At 38.5% G+C, this 24359-nt stretch overlaps 1 protein-coding gene across 7 annotated transcripts in view; it reads left to right on the top strand.

Moving 5' to 3' along the window:
• Nucleotides 1-24359, top strand: part of LOC134750945 (synapse-associated protein of 47 kDa) — a 134119-nt gene that overhangs the window by 106568 nt on the left and 3192 nt on the right. For 4 of the 7 annotated variants that reach the window (XM_063686249.1, XM_063686558.1, XM_063686328.1 and 1 more), the window contains 4 exons: nt 13138-13275; nt 14157-14296; nt 15540-15658; nt 16440-16553. In XM_063686249.1, coding sequence (XP_063542319.1) covers nt 13138-13275; nt 14157-14296; nt 15540-15658; nt 16440-16553 — 511 coding nt within the window. Of the gene's footprint in view, nt 1-13137; nt 13276-14156; nt 14297-15539; nt 15666-16439; nt 16554-18138; nt 23968-24359 lie in introns of those variants that run through there. The other 3 variants (XM_063686409.1, XM_063686693.1, XM_063686628.1) reach the window with 3 other exon arrangements.

Here is a 24359-nt window from a genome sequence, read left to right as displayed (position 1 = left end):
ACAAGTTACAATTTCTCTAAAAATCGACTTAATTTCAACGTAATTTGGATACTTGAACAATCTACAACATTTGCTGAAACTATTCTTATACATCAATTTGTATAATTTACCAACATAATTTTTTGATGAATTTTTAAAAACTGCCCCTTCTCTTCATATATTACCGGTGACGGACGCTCGCGACCTCATTATTAAAAGGCAAGATGAGAAAACGTGCTAATAGAAACCAATACTTGTTATTTAGATATTACGTAACAAAACGTGTATAATTTCAACGACTAAATCTATCAATTTAAAATTTTTGCTCCAAAATCGACTACGACCTCTTAAATTGTTACAAGGACGAATACTTTCACAACTTTCGACGTAAGTGGCCCTTCCTTATTGTATTACCGAGACAAAACGCCCCAAACCATCCACTGACCCTCCATGTGCCGATAAGACAACCGGAGATACATCGAAACCCGGCCGCGCTCTGACCCCCTTCCCATTCAATATATCAAACGTCAACCTTATTAACGTGGTAAAAGGATATTAGAACAGTTGTCTTGAGACTTTATTGCCTCAAAGATTCAGGTCGATTTCCAATCATTGTGGCTAAGGATTCCGAAAAGACTTGATTTACGAAAATATCTTGTATTGCCTTGAGTGACTTTATAACGATCAAGTACTTAAGTATTCTTGTAGGAGTAAATCCAATGTTTTATAGATGACTGTGTTTACGTAGCCAATTTATTTTGGGTAATAATTCACAAATACAATTATTACTGATTTGGTATTGTTCCGTTAGACTGGGTAAGTATAAATCGTCGCTATACTTACTCAACCTCATATCTGCAACAATCATTTGATGGAAATGTCGCTTTTCTTTCATTCGGAATACGGGTGTTTTTGTCATCAAATGAGTGTTGCAGATACGAGGTTGAGTAAGTATAGCGGCGAAATGGTAGTGCATGCAATGAATTATAAATATTACCATCTCAAAATCATTACCGGTTCCTGCTACTATATTCGGAATTCAGTTTAAATAGCTCTTCTTTTAATTAAGATTGAACCACCATTGTTATAAGCCGGAAACTCGTAATCGTAATCGAGATAAAATCTGAATTTCATTCCGCCGGAACAATCTGGATCGCCGCCGAGCCCGGATAATCCGCGTCCAGCCATCGCCAATTTTCCGGTAAATACTATAATCGGAATCGGATGGAGGGAGGAAAGCTCGGTTTGCGGTATTTTGCAGCGTTTTTTAAGACTGTAATCATAGAGTAACTTATATAGAGCGGTACTGTCATAGTAAATTTTGTAACCCCAGTAAATTCACTGCCATCTGTCGACACACTTTAAAACTAAAAATAAATATTTATAAAAATACGATAAAATGTATTTAAATATGGATAAATGATTTTTTTATTTGCATTAATTATTTTTATATGATTTTGACCCATGTTCTTTCACTGGTATGCGTTAAAATTATAAATTACAAACGAAACAGTCAACGCCCTCTATACGAGTGTAGGCCAAAACTAGTGGCGCCATCTGATCGAGAATCAAATTTTCGTGATTTTCGAGGCACGTTTTTTCCTTAGACTGTATCCATCTATTACGGAGTTATATCTATCTTTGCTGTAATTATATCTTTTAGTATCAAAACACGGAGTTACAAGAAATACCTCCAGCGGTGTCAGCATGGTTGCATTTTTATCACCTGTCACTATGCCTGTCACTTTCGCACTTACATACAATCAGGCGAAAAAGAGTAGAAATTAAGAAGTGGCAACACTGTAGTGTCGTCCCGTTTTTCTTAGCTTGATTTGAAAGGGACGTCACTACAGTGTTGCCACTTTTTAATTTCTACTCTTTTTTGCCATACTGTACTTGTTAGAACTTGACAGGCATGGTAATGCTACCGTGTTAAGCCCGTAGAAAAGACCGGGCTTCTGGCAGCTGTTTATCTATGTAACTAAAGTATATTAGTAGCCATAAAGTCCAATGACGCTCGTATCTACATAAATAATTTTTATCAATATTTATAAATTTTATAGACCAGCAGTCCACTATGGTCGAACTTGCTGAAAAAGAAACTTACTTACTGCTGTAGCGCGACGACCCGAAGTGGATCTTGGCCTACGACACCAAAGACCGCCATGCTACTCTGTCCAAAGCACAAACACACGTCACAAACACTTCGTCCAAAACCACCACCACCACCACCACCACCACTTCGTAAAAGAAGACACTTCGTCCTATTAGTAGGATAGCATTCAACTGTTGGATCACAGGCTCAGAAGAAAAACTAAAATAGATACAGGTACAACTGTACTCAAAAATAGGATTCCCATAGGCTTATTCAATCAGCAGCAGTTATCAGATTTAATCCAGAACATTCCGATAAAACTGTCCTCAAAAATAGGATTCCAATTTGGCTTATTCAATCAGCAGCAGTTATCAGATTTAATCCAGAACATTCCGATACCGTATTAACCCCGATCATCCCGATGAGCCTATTCATTAATGGTTGCCATTGAAACCATTCAACGCTTGTTGTGGAACTGAAATCGCAATTTGGCAGTGTTCTGGCATTTTGAATGGCATGGAATTAGTCACGGGCGGAGAATTATGTCTTTGGGGGATTGTATGAGTATTAGTCAGTAGTAGAGCTCCCATTTATGTATAAAATGGATTGATGGATTTCGTTGCAAGCTGCGTAACTGCGGTAGGGTAGAACGGACGAAATGCTACGGGTCCTCGCCATAGTATAACCAGGGCAAAGTATGTTATATTCATACAACGCACCGCGCGCGACTTGTATGTGCGCGCCATAGTATCTATGCGTCGCCGCACGCACACTCAAACAAAATGCTGACCCGTTTCTCAGTGCGCCAGTAGAGATTTTGATTGAGTGTGCGTGCGGCGACGCATAGGTAGATACTTATGGCGCACACATACAAGTCGCGCGCGGTGCGTTTGTATGAATATAACATACTTTGCCCTGTTTATACTATGGCCTCGCCTTTAGGGGCCTTCAGTCCAGTGAGATGTGAGGACTTAAATTGAGGAGAGTGAATTCGCCACGGGCCTCAGGCATAGTACAGTAGGTAGAGAAGATTCACTCCCTAAAAAAACGCGTCTACTACGCGCAAGGCGGCGCAAGCGCGTGCAGGCGTGCGTTCCGTGTCGGCAATTACTATGGAAAAACCTCAAAATTGAGGCGGCCGCAGCTGCAGAGAAAAGGTGCCACCCCTGCATAGAAGTTTGTATGCAGCGTGGCGCCTTTTCTCTGCAGCTGACCGTACTTGTAGCGACGCAACGAAATCGCGGAGTGAGACACGCCTGCCTCAGGTGATATTGTTCAGTCTCTTTTTGCGGTTTAGGACATGTGTTACATCAGAACATCAGATACAGTTTCTGGTGATGTTTCTTAAATAGATCTTCACCTTAACGTACCAAAGGGCGCAAAAAATGATTTGATCGGCTTTTTACTCGCCTGAGGTTGTCAAAAACGAACATACCGCAAATATTCCACAGCTAAACTGTTTCCGGACCGATATGACCTTCAAACCTCGAAGAAAAGAGCGTATTCCCATCTTAAAGGCCGGCAACGCACTTACAACCCCTCTGGTGTTGCGGGTGTCCATGGGCGGCGGTAATCGCTTACCATCAGGTGATCCGTCTGCTCGTTTGCCTCCCATTTCATAAAATGAAAATCCCATTGCTTTAACCCTCTTGAACATTGCTAGGTTTCATGAAAGCCCGACACTTACCCTCAGTAACCTCAATTCGTCAGCTTTCGACCTGATTTGATTGCCAAGTAAATGTTTGCGCCCCGTGTATGCTCAGGGCAGCGCCGTAGGGCCGAAGGTAAAGCTCCAAGTTATCCTAATTTGATTTCAAACTGAGATTAGGACAATTAGGATTTTTGGAAAAAATCTGTTCTAATTAGCCTAAAACTAAAAATAAACTTAGAAAAAAGTTCAAATTTAATGAATTAAGGTCGTTCAGTTTTTTAGGCAGGAAGTATTATTTTTATATTTTGTTCATGTCCAATAATAAGGTATGCTGAAGAAGAAGAATATTTAGGTGTATGCTTAGGGAATTAAAATTAATATTAAAAAAAATATTTTTTTAGGTCATCACCATACCTCTCATCCGAGCTAGCGAATCTGTGGCAGTTGTACCTCATGGTTATCACTACTACAAACAAATTAAAGCACTAAAAATATTTTCTTTGTTTTCAAACACACCAATATTTTCAAGCAATAAAAAACCCATATTCATATTTAAAAGATAAAAAAAGTGATTTGATAAACAAACTGCCATGCATTGCAAAAAAATACCATTGTATCCATTTCATAAACGTTCCTACATCAGAGTGGCGCCTACAAAGCGCTCAACTAGGTCAGTGCTGTTAATCAAGTAATGAAAGGCAAGCCATGAATATGGAATACTTATGCACTTATGCAAATTAACTAGCTAGTATTAGATTTAACGCCGCCAACGTTCAGAAATTGGAGACATTCTATTGATGTGCTTTCTAGGACTTCCGGTTCGAACGCCACCTTGATAGTAGCCACGTGATTAATTCCTTTGTGTTTTGCTCATTAATATTGTTTAAAGTGTAATATCGATAGCTTTATTATACAATAATCTAATGTGGTAGTGTGCAGTGAATGGAGAATTAATCTCAAAGCGTGTTTAACCACCATTTTGGAGTCAACGGCCGGTAGTCCACGTGCTTCTCGTAAAATCCAGCTATCGGTTTTACGAGACAACTACAACAACCACCGAACAGCGTCGTGCTCTAAGAGCATTTATTTTTGAAATAAAACTATGAAAATGGATTATATCGCGTATATTGAATTTATAATACATCCCGACGTTTCGAACTCTTTACAGCGTTCGTGGTCAACGGGTGACTGAGGAAAAATTACAAAGTGCAAAAATACCCACATACTAAAATAATGAACAATCATAGACTACAAACTTTAAGGCTGGTTGTACATGCAAAATCGGTTCATAAGGCTAGTTATACACTATAATTATTTTTCAAGTAAAGATAGATATATATATACGCGATAAAATAAAAAAAACCACTAAAGAACTAATTAGTGATTACTCGGACAGCCTTGATCTGAATGTTGCAAGTTTAGTTCCTGACTGCCCCGTGCCTCCGAAGTTGTATGGGTTGCCAAAAATACACAAACCTAGTGCCCCACTACGTCCCATAGTGAGCCAGATAGATGCTCCCACATATAAATTGGCTCAGTACCTCGCGGGAGCCCTCTCAGCATTACGTGGTAACACTAGCACGCATACAAAGGATTCTTACCATTTCATCGGTGAGATTAAAGACCTAACATTGACTGATGATGAGATCATGGTCAGTTTTGACGTTCAGTCGCTATTTACAAGCCTACCGGTACAAGACTGCATTGAAGTTGTCAAGAAGAGGTTATGTGAGCAGAACATGTCAGAGGAATATGCTAAGCTGTTGGAACATTGCCTTACATCTGGCTACTTGCTATGGAATGGTGAATTCTACCTTCAAGTCGACGGCGTGGCCATGGGGTCTCCGGTGTCTCCAGTAGTCGCTGACATCTTTATGGAGGACTTCGAGGAGAGGGCACTCTCATTGGCTCCTGTGCGACCGAAGATATTTAAAAGATACGTAGATGACACTTTTACTATACTTCCAAAAAATAGTGTTTCAACTTTCTTGGATCACCTAAATTCCATCCATAGCAAAATAAAATTTACTATGGAGTTGGAAAAAGACTGTTCTCTTCCCTTCTTAGATGTATTGGTAAAAAGAAATCCTGATAACACCCTAGGTCGCACTGTGTATAGGAAACCTACTCATACTGATAGGTACTTAAATGGCAAATCGCATCACCATCCCAGTCAACTTGTTACAGTAGGCAAATCTTTGTTTCAGAGAGCCCAGAGGATATGTGATGACCAGCATCTGGCCGCGGAGCTCCAGCATGCCAGGCGCGCGCTCCAGGCAAATGAGCTCAGGATACCGCGGGTCAACCAGAGGTCCCACATTAAGATCCCCACAGTCGAGCGCAGGCCTGCCATTCTGCCTTTTGTCAGGGGGGTCACGGACAGGATCAGCCACATCTTGAAGCGTGCTTCTATAAAAACATATTTCAAGCCAATGAAGAAGATGTCACAATTCCTGAGGCCTGTAAAATGCAATACCCCTCTACAGACTGCAGGAGTGTACAGGCTGGACTGTGAGTGTGGCCTATCATATGTCGGGCAGACGAAACGGAGCATTTCCACTCGTGTGAAGGAACACATAGCTGATGTCAAGCACCGTCGACCTAGGTCTGCTGTCTGTGAGCATGTCATGGATAAAGCCAATCACTCAATCAAGTTTGATAAGCCTCTGGTTCTTGCCAAGGAGAAGCGTTACATACCCAGAATGCTGCGCGAGGCCATTGAGATTAAGAAATATCTAAACTTTAATAGGGAAGATGGCTTTTCTCTACCACCAGCTTGGGATCCTGTAGTCCACCTGATAAAGGAGCAAGCGAGACATAGACTGTGAGACCTTAGTGTTGGATGATGCTGGACATTCTGATGTTTTGAAAAGATGTGTCCCGCCGAGTTTGTTGCCGGTCCCATATTGGGATACCCTCCTACAATTTAGGAGGGAATTAAATCTTCTCGGGTCCGTGGTGTAGGGTTGGAGCCGGCATAGTTTTTTTTTTTATCGCGTATATATATCTATCTTTACTTGAAAAATAATTATAGTGTATAACTAGCCTTATGAACCGATTTTGCATGTACAACCAGCCTTAAAGTTTGTAGTCTATGATTGTTCATTATTTTAGTATGTGGGTATTTTTGCACTTTGTAATTTTTCCTCAGTCACCCGTTGACCACGAACGCTGTAAAGAGTTCGAAACGTCGGGATGTATTATAAATTCAATATACGCGATATAATCCGTTTTCATAGTTTTATTTCATGAGTAACTATCGCGGTAACCGAAGACAATATTAAGCATTTATTTTGTTCCTACCCTTTTACGTGACATTGGCTATGGGCAACACCGCCCTCAAGTCCATCAAGAAAAGAAGAAAAGAAGATGTGCTTTCTAATTCTGGCGCTCAGACTTAATTTAAGACGTGACAATTTAATAATAACCAAGACCGAACTGAATCGTTAATGGTTACTGTAAAACAGGGTGGCTTTGAAATATCAGGTTTTAAGCCATAATTAATATATTCATGTAAAAGCGGTGGCTCGATGTTGTGAAAGCGGATATGAGCGCAAACGGGCTTACGCGAGAGGACGCCCAGGATCGAGCAAAGTGGAGAAAGGCAAGTAGGAAAGCGGACCCTGGCAAAGGCCGGGATAACGCTAGGTAGAAGAAGAAGACAGAATAACATCAGTGACAAACGCCACACTGCGGCCCAAGACAGAGCGGCCTGGAGAGCACTGGTGAAGAGTGTCCACACTCGTCACGTCCCTCAGCCATGAGGTTACGACAAAGAAGAAGAAGAAGAAGAAGATGAAATAATTAATTACCCATGTTAGTTTATGGTCATATCAAAATCATTAAAGTAACCCCATTTTTTCCTAAAGTCACCCCATTTTACGGTATCCAACATTCAATCAGTGATAGAGCGAGTTATTTTCTTATTCGAAGGCTCACTTTTCTAAAAATGACCACCAACTCAAAAATGTTGTCTTCGTGAGGTTCTTTTTAAGTTAATTGTCAGCCATTTTAAAATGTGTGTTTGTATTATTCGCATTGCTGTCCCTCGTGTTAAATACGAAAATGCAGCCCGTTTTACTATAAATTTACTGTTACACTCCCTATTTCTCCCCGGCACCGAGTCTATTTTGGGCTACAAACAGAAATCATACAAAATATTGTCTTCGGTTACCGCGATAGTTACTCATGAAATGAAACTATGAAAACAGATTATATCGCGTATATTGAATTTATAATACATCCCGACGTTTCGAACCCTTTACAGCGTTCGTGGTCAACGGGTCGGGGGAGGTAAAGGGTTCGAAACGTTAGGATGTAGAGAATAATAGCCACAAAATATATTTTGACCGTGCCATACTTACTGATAGAACTATACACTACAACCGTCCAGACATTTCCTTGACAGATAAAATGAACAAAATAACTTACCTTATTGATATTGCCGTCCCCAACACTCACAATCTACAGAAAACAATAACCGAAAAAATACATAAATATACCGACCTTAAAGACGAAATCACTAGGATCTGGAACCAAGAAAAAGTCTACATTGTCCCCATAGTCTTGTCAACGACCGGCGTCATCCCCAAACATCTCCACCATAGTCTGAAGCTCATTGATCTGAAACAAAACACCTACATGCAGCTGCAGAAAGCTGCGATACTAAATACATGCAGAATCGTTAGAAAGTTTTTGCAACAAGATGAAGCTAGAACCGAATAAGCTGAATAACCTATTTTTAAAATGTATATCTTTGACTTTATGTCATCTACTTGGCTTAGGCCCGTAGCTGGCATTAATTACCAGCTTATGCTGAGATATAAAAAACCCCTGAAAATAATAATAAAATGCTTTATTGTGCACACTACATGAAAAAAAAAGATACAGACATTGAGAAAAGATATAAATTGGTAGGTAACAACAGGCGGACTATACGCGATATAATCCGTTTTTATAGGTTTATTTCAGAAATCATACAAATTAAGTGACGACAAAACTAAGGTATCTCCGTACCACATCAAAAACTTCCCTCGTAACACAGACCTTTATACAAAATAGTTTTATTTTATTTTATGTGATATTCAGCAAACGAGCAGACGAGCCGCCTGATGGGAAGCAGTCATCGTCGCCCAAGGACGTAAGCAACATCACAGGAGCCACTTAAGCATTGCCGACCCTTGAGAACCCTAAATACCCGCTTCTTGAAGAATCCCATGTCGTAGCACAAAGGAAATACCTCAGGAGGCAACTCATTTATTTGGTTTTAACACATAATACACAAAACATAAAAGGCTGGAATCTCCCATTAAGTATGAAGATACTTGTGTCGGGAGACACCGCTCTTCCATTGGAAAATAGGGCACAAACCAACAAACCGTACTTAATTTAAACTTAACAATTTACAATTTATTTACAATTAATATTTACCTGAAGTGTGGCATTGGGTAGATGTTAAGTACATTTTATTTACCGCATCATATATCTTAGCCGATTGAGCCGGAAATTGGCGTTGGGCGAATTTTGATTTGGTGGACGGAATAGTAACTACATTGGGTATTCTCCTTTGAAACAAGGTGTCATCTACAAACTGCATAGCCTTGTGTTGTTTAAGGAGCAATGCTTTAATTTAGACTTAGAGCTTCCTTACGGAATGTAGGTCTGTGATCCTATATAATTCGGTGGTAGGGAATCTAAAAGGTTTAGAGTACATTAAGTAAACTACGTTGTGCTCTTTCAACCTCCATAAGTTTAGTTTTATTTGCCCCGCCCCATACTGGGATGCAATAAGTGATTATAGATTGAGCTAGAGACAAGTATCTATACTTGCTTTAGCAGTTCTGTAGAGGCTACATGCTTCAGAATTTTGAATATCCAAATTAATTTTCTGATTCTCTCATTCAGATGTTCAATATGATTATGCCAGGAAAGTCGTGAGTCTATTATTAGACCTTTACTAAAACACATTTATTATTCACCGCACACAGGCCTGCCCTGAATAAACTAGTGTACTTAATTAATACCAGTGAATAATTTAATGAAAAGGACCGCCTCTGCCCGATATCGGTGACCCGGTTTGGCAAATTGAATAACTTCTGATTGCTTTTGATTTGCTTTTATAGTCTGCAATAATAATTTGCGAAGCGAAGCGTGAAGAAAATATGATATGTTTTTAATGGTAATGATATTTGTGTTCCACTTTTAGTTTGTTGAGTATTATAAACAGTAATAGATGTCATATATTAAAGAAAAAGTGACGAAGCCCTCCAGTGGTGAAGGCCGGATTCGAACCGCCGTCTTTAGCTATCGCGGCTAACGCCATGAACCCCTAGGCCACCTCGCCACGGCGGTACCCGTCCCAATTTCTCGACTATATGCCATCTTAGTAAGACTAGGCGTCTTTGCGTCTTGGCGTCTTTTATATAGTAGTGTACCTACTTAAGGCGGTTCCCTGAGCCAGAAGGCGAAAAATCTCCTTATATGATCCCGTTTTTCTAAGAGGCGTTGATATTCGTAGACGTGGAAAAAAAATATATAGTTCTTGACTATATTATCTTTAATATCATAGCTTTCGATACACGAATTATGAAACTTCGCTCGATACAATTAATTCCCAAAGTAACCTCTAACTCGGACTTTTAATCCAACTTTACTCGGTTATTTATTATGTGATACTATAAACAAAAAAAGAAGAAAAAACAATCTTAACTTAAATAGTAATTTCATAGCTTTCGAATTTCGATATTGTTAAGTTTTAAAATAAATAAATATCGACAAAATTCGATCAAAATTGACACTTGGCGCGCATGATCTTTCCCGTTCTTTCTTGCGAAATGTGACAGAGACAGCGTTAAACCGATGGAACGGTCTTAAAAAAAACACAAATCAAGATATTTAATAAAATAATTTGATTTGTTTCCAAAACTTGTTGAGTATTGTTTTTATAATTCCTCTTGTCTTTGACATCTTTTCGTTGACTACTATTTCTATTCTCTTGATCTTAATTAATAGTGTCCGTTTTAATATCAGCCAAAAATCCGTACAGCTGGAAAAAATCTACACGATGTATGCAAGCTTTACCAGACCATCATTTGGTACCGATATTATACTCTGATTTGTAATTAGATTCCAAAAAACTAACCTCACTCAGATCCTTTTTCTTTCGTAATAATGGAAAATATGTAAAGAAGTAAACTCAAATTTCCCTTTTGCATACTCTAGCATTTAAAATAAATATAGATCTATCCTTTTAGCTTTGTTTAGTTTCTTAAAACATACGGAAAAGAGAAAAAGTGAGGTTAGTTTTTTTGGAATCTAATTACAAATCAGAGTATAAAACACATTTACAATCGGGTCTATCGCGAATTTATTTTGTTACCTTTATTTACCGACGTTTCGACACAGGTTTCACTGGTGGTGGCCTGTGTCGAAACGTCGGTAAATAAAGGTAACAAAATAAATTCGCAATAAACCCGATTGTAAATGTGATTTAATATGTGTTCAAAACGCGAAAGTTTTAAATGTTATATCATTTGGTACGTTACAACACCACTCAGCAGTACCGCAGAATTGCTTACTTTTAAGTATCAAATCTTTGTCGTGGTAGGCAATGTTTAGCAGGTCAACAGTAGCACAAAAATGTGACAAATCAGGCTGCAAGCGTGCCTTATCTGATCGATGAGACCTTGACAATGTCACCCCGGTTCCTCAGCTTTGTTCAGTTTTCCCTTTCAATTTACCTCCTGACGATAAATCGTTACTCGTTCTCGTGAACTCTTGAATTATTTAAACAATGTCGGAATTAGAAAAATTAAGCCCAAATGGAAGATTAGCTATCTCAAAATTCTATTACACCCTGACAATTATCATAAATTGCTTAATACAAATATTTGAATAATAAACAGTGAAAGAAAATTCGGAGACTTTTTTTCTCTTATTAGAATTATGAATTAATAGAATTAATTACAAAGTATCGTCCTGAGAGTAAGGTGTATTTATTATATCTTCTATTGTAAGATTTTGTGTGAAATTCTCCGCTTTTTTACAACAATTTTATACTCCATTATAAACACATTCTTTTTACACATCAACGCTTCTTATGTTAGGTACAGTCGCCATCAGATATATCGGAGCGGCTAAGGCGCTCACAAATATCTGAACACGCCTTTATTGTCTGGGCGTTAGAGTGCGTGTTCAGATATTGTGAACACCTCGGCCGCTCCGATATATCTGATGGCGACTGTACCTACCATCTTCTTTTTGTTCAAGTAAATATATAGGGTGGGCCAATGATAAATGCATTTTAACGAAAAATGACAATACGAAAAGAGAATTTATCACTGGCCCATCCTATATTTACTTTGTTACCTATGATGTGTCATTCTATGCACCTATCCAAAGTTAACGTGTTATTCCAAACTTTTATAACCTATCATTTCCGATCCAAACACAGTCTACCAACAGTCCAAAACCGACAGACAAGGGCTCCGTAACGTTTGAATTATTGAGACGTTGCCAATTACACAGTACCAGGTATCAATCAGAGCCGACACGACAGGGACGGAAATTACATGACAAGGGTTGAGGAGTGTTCTAATTACTTGGTTATGATTAAATTGTTGGACTCGGAAACCTGAGAAAATTAGCTTTTTCCTCGGCGACTTTACAGCTGTCGTATCTAGGCTGGGGGTGTTCTGCGGATGAATTAATATTTAAGTTACTTCTAAGAAATATATACCGTATGTAAGTTATGAAGAGAATCCAAGTCTTAATTTCCCGGTAGTCGTTTGCAATTTAAATTCTAGCCTTCTGAACCGGATATTTATAAAAGGTGGGACTCCATTACAGTTTTTAACTCGATTTCCTTTATACCATAGAGTAACTTATACTAGAGCGGTACTGTCATAGTAAATTTTGTAACCCCAGTAAATTCACTGCCATCTGTCGAGACACTTTAAAACTAAAAATGAAGATTTATAAAAATACAATAGAATGTATTTAAATATAGATAAATGATTTTTTTTATTTGCATTAATTATTTTTATGATTTTGACCCATGTTCTTTTACTGATATGCGTTAAAATTGTTAAATAACAAACGAAACCGTCAACGCCATCTAGACGACTGTAGGCCAAAACTAGTAGCGCCCTCTGAACGAGAATCAAATTTTCTTGATTTTCGAGGCACGTTTTTTCCTTAGACTGTATCTATCTATTACGGAGTTATATCTATCTTTGTTTATACGGAACTTTGTTCTCAATTCCAAATATCTGTCCTATTTTTAACTTCCTGCCCGAAAGCTAAGACCGGCTACTAGCGGAACTTGCAAAACATCCTTGTGACATATTTCCTGATAGTTAATTATTTCGTTACGATAATCACATATTTATCTGGCTATTCTCTGTGTCCTCAGAGCATCTTGGGCGAGTTCAACAAAGAGCAAGATGCGTTCATCAAGGGACAGGGGGGCACAGGCGCCGCGGCCGTCGCGCCGTGGGTCGGAGCACCCAACGAGGCTGCGCTGAAGGAGGAATGCCTCTCGTTATCCACTGTAAGTACGCCTCAATGAGGCTGAAGGAAGAGTGTCTCTCATTGTTCAATGTATCAGTCCAGCCAGCAGGGAGCGGCATCCCACAAGTCGTCCGGAGTCCCAACTCGCTGTCTAGAGTTGTACCTATACCTACACAATGGCAAAGCGCGGTTAGCAGGGGTGGTGCCTCACACTTGGCTCGGAGCCCCAACGAAGCCATGCTGAAAGATGATGGAGGTATAAATCATGTTGGAGCCTGATTCACATTTTATTTTTTTGTTATGAAACGGCAATGGATAGTCAGCAGCAGACGTTGCTAAGCGGGCGAGGTGTTCAAAATGATCTTGACGCGACTTTATTGTTAAGAAAATAAGCGCGTGTCAATGTCATTTTGAACACCTCGCCCGCTTAGCAACATCTGCCGCTGACTGGACATAATCTGTCAGCGGTCAATAGTGACATTTCTGGTCTAGAAAATTAATTTACAGTACATATGGTGCTACTTTCTCGCACTAGTGCGTAAAGAGCACTTTTCGTGCATATGTTGAAAGTTTAAAGGGTATGTACTGTAAAACGTTGTACGATACACGTGCGAATAGGTAATTCGCAACTCGTGTCGATTTAAAACACTCCCTGCGGTCGTGTTTTAATTTATCGCCGCTCGTTTCGTATTTCCTCTTTTCCGCACTTGTATCGTAAATAACTATTACAGCACGCGTTTTAATTAAAGTCGAGAAGAGGAAGCTGTCTATAAAAAAATACCTGGCAAACAGAAAGATGAATACAATTATAGCAGGAAATACACCGCAATCGAAGGCGTAGGCTGGCGGAATATTCACAAAATGACTCTTTGTGATGTTTATCGTTTCGTATAATATAAATCCAAACGTAAAATCTTCCAGGACCGAAGGAACTTCGTGCGAGCGCCACCCGCCGGCGTGGAGTTCGAGTTTGACTACGACAAGATGTACCTTGTAGCCACCGCCATCATGGCCGAGGACTCCAACCTAGAGAAGATGCGCTTTGACCTCGTGCCTAAAGTGTAAGTGTCCTCAATCGTACAGTTACTTAGATTTGGAGTAAATCTGAGCTCCTCACATTTAAAGGGCGGTAGCGAGTGACGCCCTGACTTGCCAAATGACCAGGACGTTCAATTAGCATAAGAAGAGTTCACTGATGTCACAGGAATCACAGGATAAGTAATAGTATTATCATACAGAACGGTCACACACCACCCCGCCCCGACTCGAATTACCTCGCCAGACAGCAGATTGACGGCCGTTTGCCGTTCGCTCAGTAATATTTTTAAGCAACTTACTCACACTATGACGCATGCCGCGTGTGCAGATGTGCCGTTCACACATAGAAACGCAAGTGTTTTTTGATGTATGGCGTGTCAGCCCTGATGTACTAGAAATTTGCAAACCTCATACAATATCGACTGAATTTCTTCAACGAAACCATAGTCAATCAACTTTTTATAAACCATGTAAGCTAAGCGGTATGAATTACAAAACTTGTATGACCAGCCCTAAGGAAAGTCGTATAATATATTTATTCGAAGTAAGGGGAGTCGTATTAAGCCCGGTTCACATTTGTCTGACGTGTCGTGTTGTATACCGACCGATATGCGTCACGACACAACACAACACGACACGAACACGACAGACAAATTTGAACCGGGCCCAGAAGAAAGCCAGTTTGTTGAGCGGCAGATACAAATAGGTTAGGGATAAAATATGATAACATAAATCTCTATCTATATTATCTTTGAATAGTTTGTATTTTTGTTTGACATGTAAATGAGATGTACATTTATCAATAAATCATCTGAAATCTGAAATCTGAAATCTTTCAATGCCGAGGCCATAATGTTCGGATACGCTTTTTATCATTCATTTTTACACAGCTGTATCCAAGGTAAACTATGCGGGTAGTAGTAGTGTGGGCGGGCGGATCTTGACTTCCGGATATGCCTAGGAACGTGACTGTCATATTATGACCAGTATGTAAAGTGCGTGAGTGACAGGCAATAAAAGCGCAACCATCCTGGTAAACTAAAGCCCGGTTCACATTTGTCTGACGTGTCGTGTTGTGTTGTGTCGTGACGCATATCGGTTTCATATATTTAATACGGTTTCGTGCACATTTGTCTGACGCAGCGTGCATCAGACAAATGTGAACGCAACCGTATTAAATGTATGAAACCGATATGCGTCACAACACAACACGACACGTCAGACAAATGTGAACCGGGCTTAACTGACTAACCCGTTACGTTCCAGCATCACGGAGGAGAACTTTTGGCGGAACTACTTCTACCGCCTATCGCTGGTCTGCCAGGCCAACGAGGCGGACGCGGTGGCCGCCGGATCTCGTCAGGCCAGCGCCGACGACTCCCAGGGTATGTAGTCATCACGTATGCATGCTGCCAGAACATTCCATGAGCTGTCCAGAGCAAACGCATTTCATCTTATTACCTACACTTTTTCGTCGATTACTTTATTGAACAAATTACACTTCTATTGTGATAGAAAAAAAAACTCCTAACTACCTGAAAATCTTCAGAAAATTTGCGTTTCTACGGGAAAACGGTAGACAAGTTCGGAATGCTTCCACCAACATTTTGTTTTACAATTGGGCGGAGGAACGAATCAAAATGTAAAAAAAATATGGGTTGAATTCGCAGCTAGTAGCGTTGTTGCCATCTACTTTTAGACTGCTAGAAAACGAAACATTTTCTATAGCGACTTCAAGCCTGCGAGTAATCTACGCATTGGTATAAAGATTAATTTTTTCGAAAATGTAAACAAATAATAATTTAATTAGGTAATTTAATCAGAAAGTACTGGAACAAATCGTTAATAAGTATCATTGTGTGAGCTGTGGTCACCTATAAGTGGCTAAACATCAGTAATGTTAATTGTCCTTGTTCTAATGTACTAGTGTAGATGTATTATTATCCGTTGGTGATCCTTAAATTAATTAAATAAAATAAATTAACACCAATGCGAAATGAGACAAGTATAGTTTTAGGCGAACATTTCACCGAATGTTGCTTTCCGTTCTTGTCCTTTTATCTTTCTTTGTGTGTTTAGTTGTGATGTTTTTAATTTTATTCACCATGCACTTATTGATTTTTTTTTATAATTTTCTTATTGTTTATTTCCTTATCCCAATAATAGACTACAAATCATCCAGCAACGAGCTCATAGTGAAAGAGAAATCCTCTCAGGAGTCGATCGAAGACGCCAAGCAGCGGATAAAGTCGCTCAAAGTCGATAGAGAAAACGACGACGGTAAGGATAATTGAATTTATACGACTGGGGATTTTCAATTGCGTTTTCAACGTCATAGTTTTGTTTTTATTTGTCTGCTGAAGAACGTTATGGCTTTTTGTACTTGACTTTTTTTTGACATATTGTTGAGTTTTAACAGTGTTTTTTCCAATTTCTGTTGTTTAAATATTAATTAGGTGGGATATTAAATGATTTATACTAAGTTAAGTTAAGTTTTATGTTTTTTTGTACTTAATTGGTAAATTTTCTTGTATTTTGCCATTAGTTTATCAGCTATGGTATTTTATTTAACTACTTTACTTTACTTTTATTTAACTCTGCCATTTCATGTGATGTTGAATAAAAATGTTCTATTCTATTCTATTCTATTCTATTCTACTTGATAAACGCAATTGAACGTAACCATGTCGCAAAATTTGGGCAATAGGTTGTAAAATTGATCTCGTTAAGTTTGAAATGCTATTTGATTCCTTGCATTAATTTACCGTTTATTTTGTTTTTATTTCAACACACATTAGCCATATTATTTAGTATGTTATTGTTCTCATCATTATCTGTTGTGCAGTCTTGATCGAAGTCAATGTAGTGAAAAATATACGTGGTCCCCGCTATGTAACCAATATAAATGATCTGTCATTGTTAGTGGATCGTCTTTATTCTTGTAATACCGTCGGCTAAAGTCGCTAACTCATCCTTCAGAAGGAGTTAAGAGGTTTTCAACTTTAGGTTTTGTTGGCTAAAGTAGCAAATTACTTAATTTCCTTGAAATATAGTTACTGGATTAGCGATTTTTGCCGACGCTATGACAATAATAGCATTTTATATATCACTATCATACTTATTTATTACCTTGTTTAAAATTATACGTTTGACTCCATTCGGAACAAAAATGGTGGATCATTTAATAAGATATTTGACATCGCAGCGATGACATCAACTAAGCTTTAGATTTCTCTTGGAACTGTAAAAATATAATGTCACTGTCAAGCCAACTTTGAGAAAAAACTTGCATGCTTTTGGATCTTACGATTTAGTTAAAGTTTAACTAATATTTATAGTATTTATTTAAATTAAACATAAGCGCTGGTGGCCTAGCGGTAAGAGCGTGTGACTTGCAACCCGGAGGTCGCGGGTTTAAACCCCGGCTCGTACCAATGAGTTTTTCGAAACTTCTGTACGAAATATCATTTGATATTTTCCAGTCGCTTTTCGGTGAAGGAAAACATCGTGAGGAAACCGAACTATTACCCAATAAGGCCTAGTTTACCCTCTGGGTTGGAAGGTCAGATGGCAGTCGCTTTCGTAAAAACTAGTGCCTACGCTCATTCTAGGGATTCCCATGAGCCGCGGCAAAATGCCGGGACAACGCGAGGAAGATGATGATGATTTAAATTAAACATGACGGAGAAGGGATCTGTCGTCAGATCCAAGAGTATTATGAAAATATATTTAATACAAAATATACTTGCATTTAATATTTTAAAGTAAATAAATGCTTAATTACTGAATAAACAGTGCAAATATAGTTTGTGCATATAAGTGTTACTGACAGCTGTTTTAAAGCATTTTCTCTCCCGGAATGCAGCTTAAGCAACGCATGGACTACGGGCATCACATATAACACCATTGCACGGTTCTTATTCACTATAGGCTCTATATGACAAGTATATATTAGTGTTACTCCGTACCAGAGGGTCCGTAAGATATGCCGAGGATCATATCTCTATTTATGTTTATTTATATCATCGTATTTTTTAAGTCATACATTTGTTTAAGGTTAGGGTTGTCACTGATGCGGGTTTTTGTATAATGATTGAATCTAAAATACGTATTGAGCCTAAAAACAATTCCCAGGGAAAACGATGTAAATTTAAAAATACTTGCGTTTTTTTATGTCGTGTAAAAATAGCGTCACTTTTGATCTGGTCCTACGTTAGAAAGGACAGACAATGATAACATTGATAAATTCTAGCCTAGACAAAACGGAAATGTAGATTTGTAAGTGACAACCCTAACTTAGTACTGACTCGGTGTACCCTAAAAGCTAAACGTTGACTCCAAAGTTATCTAGATGCGTTATGACCGAAATGTCTAAAGGCGAAATCAGTTTACGATCTGTATACATCGTTTTATGAAGGCTTTGATGTACCGGTACGATAGTATGTTTGGCACAGGAATTGGTGTACCATCGTTAAAAATTAACTGACACTTCATAAACCTTATGGTAACGAAATAGGATGTGTTCATAGAAAGTTTGGCCGCGCTGGCGCAGCAAGTTGCCAAGTGTGCCCCGTAAAAATGCTGTACCTGCATACGAACTGTACGCGTCAGTCTAAACACTCAAAGGTAACAAATTTTGAAACTCATTTGATATGAATACAAAAATAGCAGAGAATATATGTACTGGAGTCTTTTAGCAATGCTTTTAGGTAAACCTAGTCATTGTACGGGCCTAAGAAGAGCCTTAAGCTCGGTTCATATCTGTCTGTCGTGTTGTGTTGTGTCGTGACGCATCAAAACGGCAATCGGTTTCATACATTTAATATGATTGCATGCACATTTGTCTGACGCAGCGTGCATCACGACACGTCAGACAAATGTGAATGCAACCATATTAAATGTATGAAACCGATATGCGTCACGACACAACACAACACGACACGTCAGACTAATGTGAATCGGGCTTTAGGAATGAATAGAACCGGCAATCCAGTTGAGGCTTCGAGGCGAAGTGTACTTGCGATGTTAGGCTCTTCTCGTGTAAGTTTCGGTTAGGTGGAATAATGCCACAAGTACAGTCGACATTTCGGGGCCACATCGTACTTTATTATAAAACAAGGATCCTAAACACGACGAATTTCCTACATTGAAATACTAAATCCGTACTAAATTCTTGCTGCTTAGCGTCCTTACTTTAGTTACGGTCATATGTATGAGAGCTCATTGGTTTCGTGTTGTCTTGGTGACAAAGTACAGAGTGGCCGAGAATTGGTTGAAAGTACAGTCAAATATGTATTTTTATTGTTTTAATATCTTCAAACCCCGATCAATTTAATTTTTAATTTACCACACTGATAAAATAAAAGATTTTCTGCGTGTTCGTAAATTATAGTTATTATTGCAAACACAATTAGGGCGGCGTGTATGTATTAATGACTTTTTTTTAAGTGAAACGTTGAAATCATTTGTTTAACTCGGGGAAAATATATTCTCCAAAGTTACTAAAATAACTGAAGTTTTAAATATTGATAAATTAAGATGGTAGTTTACGCACAGTTACGTTTGGTATAAATTTCGGACTTAAATGTATACTAGTCTGATATTTCTTATAAATTTTATCATTATTGACCGGAATGGCGTCACGACATTAACCTCGTAAGTCTCAATGTACATTAAAATGTACATATTCATTGCAATTTAATTTGAACCTTTTGATGAAACAAATAGAGTAGCATTTCTTTTGTTTCACTGCGTTGTAAAACAAACGAAATTCGTTCCAATTTGCTTATAGAATTAGGTTCAAATTAAAAATTGAAAAGCTTTATATGGTGGGTCTTACGAGGTTATAGTCGGAACATCAAAGCTCGTTGATGGCTGGCTGGAGAACCTTAGGCAGAAAAGTCGCGGATGCGTTTTGTGTGCGATCGATGTGGCAAAAAATAACGCGCTGCGATAGGACTTTATAGCCATAGCCATAATCCATTATAGCCATAAACGGCGATGCTGGACCCCATAAACCCACAAATGCCGCAACAAGCATCTACAACAGATGATATAGCCAATGATGTATCATTATTGACATAACCACACTGGGAATTTTAGCATTTAAATAAATATTGAAATTCACTTTAGTGTAGATATTCTGAGCCACACGTAAAAAAAACATATAACTGCGATAATAGCAAGATGGCATTATTCTACCAAACCATCACTGTTTCACTGTTAATCCTATCACACTATGATTTATGCATATTATATAAAGAAACTATTGCTCTTCGATTGTTTATTATTATATAATATATCAGCTCCATATCTCACCGTTGTTATTTATCATCATATATAATGAATGTTATGACAATATCGCTTGTCCCGCTGGACGTAACTGTATATATTGTCGTGTCTTTATATATCACCTGTTGTATCACATTAAATATATAACTAGGTCTGTATTTCAATAGCTATATAAAAAAAACTAAATAAAATTTTAAAAAAAGCTATTGAGGTATTCGAACTGTATACTTGTCTATCAAATTTTCAATGGAACCTATTTTAATGTCTACTGAATGTTATATATATGTCTAAGTATTATTAATTCTTGTACTAAGATTCTATAGCTCCGTCACAGTTTAGTACCGCTCAGTAGCCTCCTAATTCCCGATGTCCTTTTGAAAGGACAAAGTCAAATCAAATTTTGAGCTATAATGGAATTATAGGTTCCAAATTTAAAACTGCAAAAATGACTCGGGGTCTAAGGAGGGTAGTTCGACTAAGTTTCTGGTTTTGACATTGCTACCCGATTTTAAACTATATCTACATCGCTTAAAAGTCTGTTTTGCATTGACGTGTGCTTTTTTGTTTCGCTTGCATTTCTCAAAGTTGGTCTGATTTCAACGTGTAGCAATGTTGAAACTTTATTTTTTGTAAATATAAAGTGTTGTCAGTTTTTCGAAGGGATCGCAGTCCAGCCCAGACATGAAGAAGGGTCACTTTCGCACGCTTGTCTCTCTGTAACACTTCGGAATATAACTTTGACTTTTGAATATAGGGCGAGAGTGCTCAGATAATTTCAGATATTGAAAATGTCTGTGAGATCGAGATGCGAGCTTTCGAAAGTTAAGCCCGGTTCACATTTGTCTGTCGTGTTGTGTCGTGTTGTGTTCTGACGGGTATATGAAACCGATATGCGTCACGACATAACACAACACAACACAACACAACACGACACGTCAGACAAATGTGAACCGGGCTTTACCCGTCGTATAGCCGCGACATATCACTTATGTGTACGTGACAGTCAATTAAAAAAAACTGCCTACAATTTCAAGGATACAAAACTGGCTGGCAACACACTCTTCCGTGTTTCTTTTGTAATCAAATATTTACAATTAGACTAGGTTGTTACATTGTATCTGAGATATCCAATGTAATTAAATTTGTGTAGTATAGTTGATATTTAAGTAAAAAATCATCTATTTATTATAGTTATAAGGACAGAGGCTATGGGGGCACTACTTTTTTGCCTTCTACTTTCATTGTGGTTGCAGTTATAGAAATTCACCAAAATAAATTGATCAAATAACTTTAGACACATAAATTAACTTAATATTACTTTAATTTTCTAATACAACTCATTTTGTGAGGCTTTAAGTTTACGATACACAACCCTGAATTTCCAAAGCCCGCTCCAGACTATGCGGCGCGAAACCGCGAACGCGAGTGTGGAGTCGATTTCGCAGATTAGCGAACTAGACTCCACACTCGCATTCGCGTCTTCGCGACGCGATTCGCGCACGAGTGTGGAGGGCCCTTAAGGTTTTAGAGCGATATCTTGACGTTAGGGTTGTCTCATCTCCCCTATGCTTCAGGGTTGTCGAATAAATTTAAGAACTGTGTAAGATGTCTTATAATATTTATATTATCGATAGTTGTAGTGTAGCCCCCAGCGCCTCTGGTGTCCGCAAAGAGAAATTACGAGCACTGGCCTACGTTCCCTCGCAGCAGTTACTCGAGCCTAAACGCGATTACAGCGAGTTGACATGTGGAAGGCCGAGCGAAGCGGGGTTTTGAGTAGAGGCTTCCCTAACTGGAGGTGTAAGGATTACAAGTTATTACAACTGTGTGTCAGATACTTCGTTGAAAGATTTGGACTTCGAAATTAGAATGAAAGTGTATGAAACGTACTACAAAAGTAATATCAAGTACAAGTACAATGTCAATGGTTTAACAACTTTAACAGAATGAAAGCATTATTTATTATGGTGCGTTTTGGATAAAAATGGCGTTGGATATTCGTTTAGTTAATATGTGTAAATTTCACAAGTTAAAATACATTTCACCTGCATTTGAAGAACTTGTCGTAATAAAAAGAATTCGAATGACTGTTGGAACAATTTATGTTACAGCGTGACAACCCTATGCTACAGGATTAAGAACGGATGACGTCACTAAGTGAGACAGCTATGGCAACTTTTCAACCGCTCGCCCCTCCACATGCCAAACTCGTCAAAAATTATAAAGTGTCTTTAAATGTAACTAAATAATCTGGCTGTTGTGTGTTTTGGATCTTCGCAGTTATTATATTTAAAAAAAAAGTTATAGCGTTCGGTTACCCGTTCTTCCATGACATTCACGCGGGGAGGAAATTGCTGTAACTACAAAAAAAAATACCCTGATTTAAACTTTCATTATTATTCACAACGACGGGACGGGACGGGGAATCGCGTAAAATAAGTTTTAAATTTACCTCCGACGTTTCGAGGACGGCGTTGTCCCCGTGGTCTCGGAGAAGATTGGCTAAAATCAACATCTTCTAGGCGCGCGAGTTTTTCGAACTACCCGCATTTGGTCTTGTTTATTAACTTGAACGTTTTGTGCACTAGGGATGTCACCGGGTCGACACACAACACTCACGATATTCGATTTTTCGCTTACATTTACTAATGACTGGGTAAATAGTTTTCCTCCACGTTTCGTCAATGTCAAATAAAGATTGATAAATTGCCAAGATGGGGAACCAAATAAAATGAACAGCTACGGATTTGGTTTAATATAATTTTCCAAATGATTTGGTACGGAGTGATTTTGAAAACTTTGTTGGCCGCTTGGTTGGTTTGGTACCGATGCGACCTTCAAAAAAGAAAGCATACTCCCATCTTAAAGGCCAGCAACGCACTTGCAACCCATGGGCAATCGTGATTGCTTACCATCAGGGGATTGATCTGCTCGTTTGCCTCCTATACAGGGTGGCTAAAAAAGTGCATTCCTATTGCCAGGGAGGTTTTGGGATTATACTCAGCAACTTTTACTATGGGACCAACCACGAAATCGCGAAAAAACCATAGAAAATGGACCAGCTAAAATGTATGACACAGCCAATTTCTTTTCGCGATTTCGGGGTTAGTCCCATAGTAAAAGTTGCTCAGTATCCCAAAACCCTGCTGGCAACGGGAATGCACTTATTTTTTAGCCACCGTGTAAATTAAACTGGTAAAATTAAGTGTAAGTACTTACAGCAATTTCACCCCTACCACACATTAGTACGTTATTTAGTTTCTAAACGACTTGAAAGTGTAATTTAGACAGTTAGAGTAATTTACTATCAGTACATGAACAATGTTTAGAACAACGTAAAAGTTATGAAATTGGCATTATAGTTAGTTATTATGAATTGAAATAATTATATTATTCTAAAATACATCGGTCTTGTTATTTTTAGTGTCGGTTTTGAGAAGTTTTTCTAAAGGTAATATAATTTTTTAGATTATTCTAAATATCGTTTTAGCAAAGTATTCTTATCAAACTAAAGCGAGGTTTAGCATGATTTTTACGCCTAAGACGGTAATCTGTTAAACAAAAGCCATTGTTCCTTTTGAGTGAGCGGTCGGCCATTGTGTGCCACTGTGTCTGACAATGGCACGCGTCGTGGCACGCGCTCAGACTCAATGGCACACAATAGCCGACCGCTCGTAGAAAAGGAACAATGGCTTCTGTTTAACAGATTACCGTCTTAGGCGTAAAAATCATATGAGAATATGCAGACTATACATTGCGGTATCTGATCACTTTTGAATGCAATTAATCTTAGTA

The sequence above is a fragment of the Cydia strobilella genome, chromosome 1 (assembly GCF_947568885.1).
Source record: "Cydia strobilella chromosome 1, ilCydStro3.1, whole genome shotgun sequence".
NCBI classification, from domain to species: Eukaryota; Metazoa; Arthropoda; class Insecta; order Lepidoptera; family Tortricidae; genus Cydia; species Cydia strobilella.
This window is presented reverse-complemented; position numbering and strand designations above follow the sequence as displayed.